This window comes from Sinocyclocheilus grahami, unplaced genomic scaffold (genome assembly GCF_001515645.1).
Source record: "Sinocyclocheilus grahami isolate Dianchi unplaced genomic scaffold, SAMN03320097.WGS_v1.1 scaffold31.1, whole genome shotgun sequence".
In the NCBI taxonomy this organism is placed as follows: Eukaryota; Metazoa; Chordata; class Actinopteri; order Cypriniformes; family Cyprinidae; genus Sinocyclocheilus; species Sinocyclocheilus grahami.
The window spans coordinates 823,535-836,032 of record NW_015505210.1 but is presented as its reverse complement, the minus strand read 5'-3'; the positions used below and the strand labels follow the sequence as shown (position 1 = coordinate 836,032).

At 35.8% G+C, this 12,498-nt stretch overlaps 1 protein-coding gene across 1 annotated transcript in view; it reads right to left on the bottom strand.

Moving 5' to 3' along the window:
- Positions 1-9,675: 9,675 nt before the first annotated feature.
- The window catches only part of LOC107573575 (calcium-dependent secretion activator 1-like), a 43,862-nt gene continuing 41,039 nt past the window's right edge, over positions 9,676-12,498 (bottom strand). Inside the window, exon 2 of the mRNA XM_016260007.1 lies at positions 9,676-9,840. Within this exon, the coding sequence (XP_016115493.1) occupies positions 9,715-9,840 (126 nt within the window). The 3' untranslated portion in view covers positions 9,676-9,714. The remainder of the gene's footprint in view (positions 9,841-12,498) is intronic.

Here is a 12,498-nt window from a genome sequence, read left to right as displayed (position 1 = left end):
ATTACCTAATCACTACAATACAGCAAATCCTACAGCCTTTTAACTCTAATTTCCTGCCCTGTCTGTCCTCATCGAGCACAGCTGAAATTATTTTCATAAACGGCATTGAGAAAATAAGCGATCTAACCTGTGGGGACCCATATACAGCTTTTGCTCGGCATGATTGGCTGTTTTTTCCCATAACAATAGAGGGAGGCTGAAGGTTGAACTTGTGGAGGCATTTTCTTACTGTTGGTGGTGGGCTCTGATGTGGACAAGTTAGCCTGAATGGACCCAAAAGCATTTAAAATAAAGTGTACAATGAACTGATGAAACCTTTATTCTTTGAAGAAGTGTTCAAATTTATTTGATACAATTTCTTTTTCAAGGCCATGGTGATTTTAAGTTTGTTTTTTAATTGATGTGATTACCATGTCCAATTTAAATTTAAATCACCGCTTCAGTGAGAAAAAACGCTATTAAGCCAACCATTTAGGAATGCCAATTAAACACTACTGGGGCGCCTGAAGAATACAGGCGTCTTAACTTATGCAAAACTGCACAACTCTTGGTAAAATTAAAGTAAAAGGTCATACGGCGAATAATGCACCCCAGGATTTGATTTCCACCTCTTTATCCATATCTGGCCCCCAGTTTCTCCTGACCTTTCGGATAGCTTTCTAATGCCAAAATGGCTTTCTCATTGTGCGAAGCTGCAGAGGATGTGGTGAAATGCTTTAGGTGTGTGTATTCTTCTTCAGCTCCACTGTGTAAATGTCTGTCCTCTGACCTGCTGCACACAAAACTGAACTGCAAAGTAATTCTATGACCTGGAAAGCTCAAATATATATATATATATATATATATATATATACTGTATATAGACAAGAGTCTCGCAACTCTGTTTATATTTAAGTTTATTTTCAATGATACATTTTTCCACCACACAATTCTATTTTTTTCTAGCAGCTCTAACCTCAGAATTGCTAGAAAGTCAGCCAGAATTCTAAGTTGATCTCTTGAAAAAAGACAGAATTTTGCGACACACGCAGCATTGCTAGATATACTGGCAATTTTGAGAAAAAAAGTCAGACATCAACTTGCTATTGTGAGATTAAAAACTCAATTCTGAGAAGAAAAGTCAGAATGTTGAGATATAAACTAACAATTAGGCTACCTTTTTTTATTCTGAGTCAGAAACAAAAACGTTTTCTGAGTTTTCTGAGAAAAGCTTATTTCTTACAATTCTGACATTTTTTCTTAGAACTGCAAGCCTATATCTTGCAATTCTGAGGTTAGAATTGCGATCAAAAAAGTTCTTAATTGTGAGATTTAAAAAAGTAATTGTGAGATTAAAGGTTGCAATTACCTTTTTTGTTTTACTCCATGGCAGAAACAGGCTTCAGTAGTGAATTACCTTTAAACAACATGTCAAATCAAAACAAACCATGACTGACCACTTTACATGTCAGTCAGCTGGCTCTTCCTGTTTAAGTGGGCCTGTTCTTGGCCAGAATAAGCTGCAATATGCACCGGATGCTAGTTTAGTCAAAGGTCTGGCTATTAGACTGTTAGTCAGCTGGTGCGAGTGGTTCAGACTAGATATAGCCAGATTAATCATGGTTTAGAGCCTCTTCTTAGAGCTGAGAGTGCTGTTTGAATCTCTAAATCCATTTGGACTGAACTGTGCTTGCGAATTGAAGATTACTTCACCATTATTTTTTGTTATGTGAAACTGATTCCATCAAGCCACAAGGGCTCTTATTGCCCAAATAATTTCTGAATCAGTGACATCAATGATACAAAAAAACGGAACCCATCTCCTTTCTAACAAATTTCACCCAGCGAATGTTATTTCCAATAAGCATCCAAGTCAATAAAACTTGGCTTCTTGTCATTTATCAGTCAGACAATCAGTCAAAATAGAGTTTTATATTATCGAAAGAAAAGTAATAGCACACCTCTCCTCAAAGGTGGAAAGTAATAGCACACCTTTCTTCAACAAGCCGTATGATTTGATGTATCATTCAAATCTGAAGCGCCAATGGAATAGCCATGACATTAGCCAAAAAATGCAAGCTTAGATTAGTTTTAAGGGTTTGTTTGAATCTGCAAAACAAATTTAATCAATAGTAATAGAATGCCTGCTCTGAGAGGTGACCTGAGGTCAAATGTCTCACCAAAGGGCCCAACAATCTTTTTTTCACAGGTCACCGCTCCCAGAAATCTCACCTATAATTATTATGTGACCAACCCTGAACTTTAACAATCAGGCTTCCACCACCCATTCGGTGCCAAATCATGAATTTAAATTTTTTTTCGGCAGTAATGGGAAGGTTGATGTCATTATTGATCAAAATAAGTCTATGGGCAGCATATTGATGCAGTGCACAATGAAAAGCTGCAATAGTCAATCAATGGCAAAGGCTGAGGACAGAGGAGGAAAATACCAGCTCTTCTGTTCACACACAATAGCTCTATTATTATAATTGAAGTTGATTTGACAGGTCCTCAGAGTGTAATAAAAGGAAGTGTGTTCTGAAGCACTGCGTTTCGGAGCTTAGTGCCTGTACAGAGCAGCTTAACTTGGAAAAAGCAAGCACTGAACAGTTTCTTATCAGTCCTTTATCAAGTACAAACAACAAGCAGCATCTGCAAATGCAGGTTGTTAAGGGACATGGAAGATTGTGGGAAATAGTAAACAGGCTGGAGGAAATATGTTAGACATACAAAAAAAAAGGATGTATAAAAAAATTAAAAACAACAGAATATTCCATGTATTCTCAGACTTAGGCCTGAATTCCGATAGACAACACTGGAAAATAAATTCTTAAATATACAGAACAAAAAAATGTTTTGTCATCATAGTATGTGGGAGGAGTGAGAGAGGCCCAAACCTGCAGAAAAAAAAAAATAAGTAAATAAACACATAAATTAATGTAATAACAGGAAAATAAATGACTGGATAAAACAAACAACAAATACAATTACATTTTGTCCTATATTTATTTTTGTATTACATTTTTCCTTTATTTTTTAAACATTATTTTGTTTTATTTGTGTGTTCATTTATTTTTATATTTATTTACTCCCACATTGTGTTTATTACCCTATATAAAAACTGACACATTCATTTATTCAACATTTTTTGTAATTCATTTTTGCATTTATTCTTACAAGCCAGTCTTATGGTAGACTGGTCTTGTTTACAATTGGCTTATCAGGTTATAATAAAATAAATAAATTCTATATGTATGTGTGTGTGTGTGTATGATATATATATCGGCAGGGACTAATCCTAAATCTTTAATTCACAGCACATTGTCATAATTCTGTCATAATCAATAAAAGCAGTGGCGGGCAGCTCCTGCTTGACTGACGCGCTAATGAGAGTTATGACTACACCGTGAAGATGAGAGCTATTTTTGTGTCAGAAACTGCATTTTTAATCACTCTTAAGAAAGAGTGTAGATCCTCTTTTGAGTATTTTATTAGAGTTTTACTGTACTGGTCACCTCACAAAACAAGTGACCCTTCATGATCCAGTTTTCCACACACACGAAACAATAATTCAGGGGAATCACTCTCATATTTAAACACATGTTTGTGTGAAAGGTCTTAAGATTGGTTGCTTAAAGGTGACATATTATGCCCCTTTTTACAATATGTAATATAAGTCTCTGGTATCCCCAGAATGTGTCTGTGAAGTTTCAGCTCAAAATACTCCACAGATCATTTATTATATAATTTTGAAAATACCTATTTTGAGTGGAAGCAGAAACAAGCGTTTTTTCGGGCCTGTGTCTTTAAATGCAAAAGAGCTGCTGGCGCTCCCCGCCCCCTTTTCCAGAATAGAGCTGCGCCTTTACAGCACGTATCTGCTATATACAGTAGCCTAAATAAATCAATAAATCCACTGCTCTCTTGTCTCCTCTGAGCCTGGGACTCTAAATAGTGTTCTGTGCTCGTCTGTGCAGCCAAAGACAGAACAGTTAGCATGTTTTGCTCAAACTTTCACCATGACATTAGAGCTGGTACACCGTTGTCACTTGCGAAATCAAAATGACAGTGCCTTGAGTGAAAGTTTACAGATTAAGGGGCAGTAATATTATAATGAGATCCCTTTGCCACGTCACCAAGGGAGCGAAATCAGACGCGCTCGTTTTCTCAGACGCTTGCAGAAAAAAAGGCTTACCTAAACAAAGTGGTTGGGTTAATCTTTTTCACGTTTCCTTAGTTGGTAGATGCACCGGGGACCTGATCACTTAAAACCTGGAAAAGTCAGATTTTCATGGTATGTCACCTTTAAGAGGTAGGTTGCTTGGTAACCTGGCCTGTCCTCATAAAAAGCTGTAGTCTGTGTGTGTGTGTGTGTGTGTGTGTGATGTATGAGATATTCAGAGTTGACCTCAGTCCTGCTTAGCAATAGACAGGGGTTACACTAATTGATTGTGAATGAGTGCTGTATTCTGCTGCTTCAGTAAAGTTCACAAAAGCGTTTCAGAGAGCTGAATTAAAGAATAACCAAATGCTTTAATTTGAGCCCAGTCCACCCACACTGAAGTATTGACTATTAAAATATTAAACACAGAAGAAAACGGGCATAATATTATTGTAGCTCGGTACTTAAATGAATGGCAAAATTGTGCATTTGCTTATTCAGTTATTAAATGTTGATAAAATATTGACAATCTGATAAACTGAAAATGTTCATTTGCTATTGTTTACGCGTCTACCAAATAGCTAATGCCCAAATGCAAATAAAGCGAGATGTCTGATATCAATAACATATAGTGTCATCAGAATCTTAAATGATCAAATTCACAAAAACCGATGTCCTGCAGAGTTTAGCTCCAACCCTGAAAAAAAAACTCACTTGTCTGTAGCCGCAGTAATCCTGAAGACCTTGATTAGCTTGTTCAGGTGTGTTTGATTAGGGTTAGAGCTAAACTCTGCAGGACAGCGGCACTCCGACGTTGCCTATCCCTATTATAGTATCAATATCACAAGAAGAGTGCTGTTTCCTCCAAAAATCAGCCTGATTACAAATGTGATATTGATTTTATACAACTGTTCAATAAAAAATGTGTTAATATTGTGTTAAGATTAATTTCTGTCACTGCTGTGAACTGACCACCACACAGAATATGAATATTAAAAATTTTAGGAGTCAGCTGTCCACTGTAGTCCTTAAGATATCAGCACAGTAACACTCAGTCTAATTATTGTTATCTATAAAATCTCAGAAAATATCGAGATATAATTTTTTGTCAATATAGCACACCCCTAGCTGCCAGCTGTTCGGTGCAACTGGCAGAGCTGAATGTAAAATTTAGCACCGCATACACCATCCTAACCCTCGCCAAAGAAGAACTTAACTTTAGGTTATTTACAAAAGAAATCTGTCAGTGTTCTTTTCATTTTCTCTCTTCTTCAGCCCTTTCTTTTTCTCGCGGTAGTTAGCGGAAAGCAGTGACTGAGAGATTGACAGCTAATATTAACCAATACAAAATCTGCATTAAAGTTAAGAATGTAAGGATAAAATCTGTTAATATATAATTTGTAGTAGTGGTGCTCCTAAATTTTTGGTGAGTGCCCCTAAATTTTTGTACCAGTGCTACCAAGTAAAAAAGTTAATTTCGAGCCCTGTTATATAATTATTAAACACTGATATTTGATTTGACAACACTATCATTTATTATCAAATCTTTTAGGTTACAGGAAATTTATCTGGAATAATTAAATTGTAAAATGGATATTTGTGGTCCTGGATGCTGATTGGTCAATGCAAAGTTCCTTATGTGCAAAAATAGACAACCTTTTTAATATAATATCAGCTTGTTACTATGACACCAAACACCTGTTAAACTTAGCTGCTATTAACCTTAAACATAGGTTTACATGTTAGGAAGCATCTAGCAGTAATAATGTTTTACCAAAAAAAACATCTTAAATTCTTATATTTAATATTTATGATTAGAGGTCGACCGATGTATCGGTTTTGCCGATTAATCGGCACCGATAGTTGATTGCTAAAATAAAGCACTATTTTAGTTTTTGTTCAGTATCAATTTTAAAACAATAAGTTAATTAATCGGTATCAGCCAGTGTGGTCCAACCTAGCTATCGGTATCGGTAAAATCCACTATCGGTCGACCTCTATTTATGATACAATAAAATTTACATTTAAACATTTGTAATATTTAGAATTAATTACAACATTATATTTTAATATTTATTTAGGAATTATACCTTCTTATTTAGAAACTATTTATTCAAGCGGTAATAACATTTTACATAAAATTAGTTTTTTAATATATTAAATTCTTATATTTGATATTTATAATACAATACAAATTACATTTAAAATAATAACATTTAATAATTAAAATTCATTACAATATTTAATTTTCATATTTAAAATGTTAATAATTAATATCTTTTTCACAGAGTCATGGCTGACAATATAGCTTGGTCACTTGAACCTATTAACATGACCTGTTATTAAATATTATGAAAGCAGCTTAAAAAAACACACAACAGAGAAAAATTACTGCCAAGATAATGGATACACAATGGAAAATTGGACATGTACGTTAAACCCCTTTCCCTCACAGTCACCTTTAAAACATGCCTCATTCCCATTTCCAACGCTACAGGAGGAAGACATTTATGTCCAGTCAATGAGAACAGCACTTACAAACATTTCCAAAACTTCAAGAGAAAGAGACTGGAAGGCGAGAAGTGGAAAAAGATGTTTAGATGGTCTATATTTATTTATATGCCTTGACTTCATACTGCACATGATAAAGCACTCTTAAAATTTATTCTGCATGACTGTATTTCAGAAGGATAAAACTATTTCTTTCTAGGTGTGAAATATGTGACAACCACTGGCAAAATGTTAATTAATTCAAAATTAATCTTTAATTTATGTAGCCGCCTACATTCTGCATGTCAAAATTGTAAATAAGGAACAAGAAAATGAATCAAACGATACATATGGTGTAAAGGGTGGCTTTGGGGTTCTGTATCATAAAAACCACAAATAATTTAGATTGAATCCTTTTTTTCTATTGTTTCTGTTTCTGCAAGTGCACTATTTGAAAGTGCACAAGAGCTTTCAGGAAGTTATATGTAGTGAGTTCCTCATACAATAGACTTTAACAGTCAGGTTCTGGGGAAAAACATTCTCAATAGGCAATTAATTTTTAACATCAACTTATTAACTTTTAAAAAGACAGACCTACAGTGTTAATCTATGGTATATGCTTTTGTTGAAGAAATCAGCCTGCATTATTTCACTTTTTTTTTTTTTAATCGTGTTTAACACCAGAATTCCTGGTGAAAACTATATTACCCATGATTCTGCAAAGAAATCTCCAGCAATCAGTAAATCAAAAGAAACAAATGTCACATCAAAATAACAAGTTAGTGGCCCACCAACTCCCATGAAGCACTGTAAAAAAAAAAGTTGCAGAATTTCCCTACGCCTTCAATTAAATATTTGTAAATATTTTGAACAAAAAAAAAAAACTTGCATTATTTTTTTATATAGATAATTAATATCTTTAAATAATTTGATTTATTTTGATTTTAATTTTTTTCTTCATGTTGTTCACAATGCTTCATGGGGTTTTAGTAAAGTATAAGAGTCTTATACTTTTTGTCCAATTTTCAAATACATTTTTGCTTCCAATCAAAGTTTGCAATGTTGTGATTCACCTCATAGGTGGTTGGTTTGGTTCATAGCTTATAACTCATTAACAAAGACTTTTTTTTTAAATCCCTATGGGAAAAAAATATTTCTGGAATCAAGACTGCTGAAAACATGTGCAGACACTTGTGCAATCCATACAGGTGGCATGAATACACATTTGTACTTTTTTGCACTGAAAGTGATGCAATGTGATAAAACTAGAATGCAACGAAACTAGTGATAAACTAACCACGTAGTTGACTACTAGGCCTGTCGCAATAATCAATATATAGACTTATCGCACAATATATGTACATGACCTCAATCATTTTTGGTGATGCAATATATCGGCCATTATATTTACTTAAAAATTAATGTCACTGTGTTTTTTACATTCCACTTGCGCCAGTGTCTTTTGCAGCTTCTCGTACATAAATGTGGTGTAGTCATGAGGTGAGGTGCTAGTTCAAATTTAAAAAATGCTTCCACAAAAAAAGTTTCATCTGAAGATATGGCCTTGTTTAGGGATCTGTGCCTTTGTGCATGCGGACATCTGACTGCCAAGTAGTGATTGTGTTTCTCAGCAATAGTGTGCACCCTTCATTTACAGAGAATAGAAGGCCAGGGAAAAATCTGTAGATGGAAAAAATGTTGTTTTTAAGGCATCTAATATTTTGATACTTAATTTCCATGATCTAAATATTCTTAAAAATTAAAAGTTTGTTGTCATTTGGAAGTGTGTAGGCCTTCTTGCATTATTATGCTGTTACATTATGATTATATATTCAGTGGCATAAAATGGTCTTTAAAATGACAATAATATCGCTTATCGCAATTATTTCTGGGGCAATATATCGCACAACAAAAAGTTGTAATTGTGACAGGCCTATCAAGACATTTATTGCTCCTCTTTATCTTCTAAACAATGATTGACAACACTGTAGAACCACAATCAAAACTCCTATAGTGTCAACGAGTCCCTGGTGGCACACTTTGGCGTATGCTACAAAAATCCCCCATAGAACCCAAAGAGATGCTTTGATATGTGCACGATGGCCAGTGAATGACAATATGGAACTTTGATCAGCCAACCCAGAGTCCTCCACATGTGCATGAGCGACTATCAGACCCAACTTCAAAGAGCTGCTTCCCATCCAGTGCAATTAATAGAGCGGAGAGCCAACTGATATGATATGATGATCCTATTAGGACTTGATAGGCATGTCCTGTTCTAAAAGAAAAATAAATTAAGAGAGAGAGAAAGTGATGAAAGTAAGAAAGAGGGTGACTGACAATGTAAGATGTGAAAAGGTAAAAACACTGATTCGAAAGGGTTGTTTGATGACCATCTGTTTTGCCAGTTCATTATTCTCTGGAAATGTTGCATGCCTCATCGTACCATTAAATGAACATGAAAGACATGAATAAACATATGAATAAGAGTATGTGAAAGGGAAAAAACAGTGTGGAGGTAGGTAAAGCAATTGAAGAAAGCCATACACAAAGAATTCAGCCAATCAATTTTCAATAATTTATCAGCTGACCAAAGCACAAAGCTCCAGGTGTTTCTTCTTGGATCTGGGATTTCTGTTCATCGGTTCAACAGCTAAGAGAAGAGAGACACTAAAGAATTTTACTCTTTTAAAACTTTCCTTCAGGCACCATTTATAATCTCACCATTAAAAACTCTGGAATTGACAGATTTTCCATTGTGCATGATGTTATTTTTTCTTTGTTAATATTCAATAGTTGGCAAAAAGTACCTGGAGGAGCTACTACTTCCAAAAAGTTCCTAAAGTGAGCATTTGACAGAAATGGCAACACGTTGAATTAAATTTAAGTAAAAGGACATAAATTTTATTTTTTTGTAAAACACTCAAATAATCTTTGTTTTAATTCCAACTTCGACAATGTTTTTTACAGTGTATATAAAACAATTTTTGACTAATGACAATAAGGTCACTTCAGCTGTAGACATTTTGGCCACATCCTAATGGCCAAACACTTTGAAAGTCTATTGGATATAGAAATGAAAATCAGAGTCTTGCCTCATAGTAACTGCGCACGGCGTTGCAAAAAGCCTCATCTGCGACGATCTGCGTCTCTCCTTTCAGGAAGGCCTGGAAACGCTCCTTTACCACCTGCAACTGCTGCTTGTTCAGCTGAGAATAGAAAAGAGAACAAAACAAGAGTTAACTGAAGTTAATCAGTGACATCTCATTTTCTTTATCATAAATAAATAACCATAGGAGTAGAGCCCAACTGATATATCATTTAGCCGATATTATCAGCCGATATGAGCCTGTCGCCGATATATCGGAATCTGCGAATATGCCACCGATATGAATTTTTTTTTTACAGAACATATAACGCAGATTAAACGCTTCTGAATGGTGTAATGACTTAAATTGTCCAGCAGAGCGCGCTCCATTGTCTGCTACTGGTGACCCAGGTCATGTAGTGTAGAGATGCGCGGATGAGCTCAAACTTCACCAGAGTCCGTTCAAATTGTCCTGGCTATTCCAAGCTCTATCATTGCAGTCAGCGGGTGTTGCAGTGCTTCAGTCCCAAAGAAGTGAAATAAAAGCCCATCCATAAAAATAAAAAAAAGTCTCTCACACGGCTCCGGGGGGTGAACAAAGGCCTCCTGTAGCGAATCGATGCGTTTTTGTAAGAAAAATATCCATATTCAAAACATAATAATCACTTTAATCTAGCTTGCGCTCACTGTTGTAAATGGAAGCAGTTCCGGGCGGATGACATATGAGGTCAGCGCTGCGCATGTGCCACTCAGAAGTGACGCATGCGGAAGCGCAGCGGAGAGATCAAAACAAAACAACGGTCACGAATTAGAAGTACAAAACGAGGATTTGTAAAGAAGAATGTCAGAGGATTTCGATATAAGTCAAGAGGAGACTGGTTTTCCTTTGCTAAAGTAAGGAAACTTTGCTTCCTTTGATCCTGTAAACAAATGTTGGTTTTCACGAGACTCACCGGCACATGCGCAACGCTGACCTCATACGTCATCAACCTGGAACTTCCGTGCTTCCGTTTACAACTGTTGGCGCAAGCTAGATTAAAGTGATTATTATGTTTTTAATATGGATATTTTTCTTACAAAAACGCATTGATTCGCTACAGGAGGTCTTTGTTCAGCCCCGGAGCCGTGTGAGACACTTTTTTTTTATGGATTTCACTTCTTTGGGATTGAAGCACTGCAACACCCGCTGACTGCAATGATAGAGCTTGCAATAGCCAGGACAATTTTTTATATAACTCCGACTGGATTCGTCTGAAAGAAGAAAGTCATATACACCTAGGATGCCTCTGGAGTGGGTAAAACACAGCCTAATTTTCATTTTTGGGTGAACTAACCCTTTAAAGCCTGTTACGGCCACCAGAGCTGACCACTCAGTCAATGCTGATGTTTATACCGGCCGCGCCGCGCCCCAGAACTCATGCTTATCACATCTGTCAAATCACATCGCTCGGCACGACAAAATACAATAGAATTCTATTTTATTTTATCGCGCCGCGCCGCTCGCATCCGGTGTACAATAGAACCAATTATAATCAGTGATGTTGTCTACATTGGATGCAGTAAACTGATGTCTCGTTCTATTTATGATGTGCTGACACAAAGTTCAAATGATTTTCAACGGTCGCTTTGTCGCATCCTGCGTAGGTCGTACATAGTTTGTCAGTACAGTCAGTAACGTAGCAGATTGAAAAGTTAGTATCTTTCTGCAGTCCAATAGACGGCAGTGCGGTGGTGGCTTGAGTCTGTTGAATGGTGATTTAACGCTACGTTGTCACCTAGTTGGAGAGACTCAATGCTAAGTAAATAATAGTAAATAAAAATCTCGATAATCGATTCTCATTTTTACGGAACGATATCGATTCTTAAATCCCAAGAATCGATTAGTATAGCCTGTTTTCTGTTAATGGACGGAACATTGAAGGGCACTTTCCATCCAATAAATCGCAATAAGCATCGTGCTTTGGTACTTTTAATATGAAACAAAGTCTCAGATTTCAAATTCTGTCCATTGCATTGCAGTATTCAAACAAGAAATGCCGTTTTGGAGCTGTTTAATGTGGAGTGACAGATCATGAAAAGTGCTCCGAGTCGCTGCAGAAAACAAAAAAATTGAACAACAACAAAAACTGGAAATGTTGCTGGAGACGGGCTTATTTAAAATGAAAACTCATTCTCTGCCAGCAGGAGGCGCTTTTAGAGTGATAAAACTAGCGGTTTCCCAGCCCTAGTAAATAAACAACAATGTCCCCATCTTTTACTCTCACAATAAGCTTATCATATTCGTTTGCTACATTAGTAGGGCCCTATAATTTCCGCAATGCAGAAAAGATGGACGGAATTGCGGAATCCAGTCATAAAAACGGAATTTACTGTATAACTCAGAATTTCATTAAATTTGCCTTATTTGGGATGAATAAATAAAAAACAGGTCAATACATACATATAGACTGTGTCTGTGACTATTAAACTGCAAAAAGACGATTTAAATACGAATGTTCTGCATGTTCATTTGATTACCAGAAAATACACAACACAGAGTTTGTGAAAAAAATATTATTTATTCATTTTAGATGTTTACATTTGGAAAAGCTGTGCTTCCTGCATAAACCTGCCCCTATTGGTTTGGCAGTAGCTTGTTTGCCCTACACAGTTACCTTGTTTAATTTCTTAATTCCAGTTATATATATATTTTGTTCTATTTGTGTTATGTATAATAAGTGAAGTGAAGTTTACTGTTAAGTGCTCTGATGTATGGAACGATATTCCGGACAATTTTCAA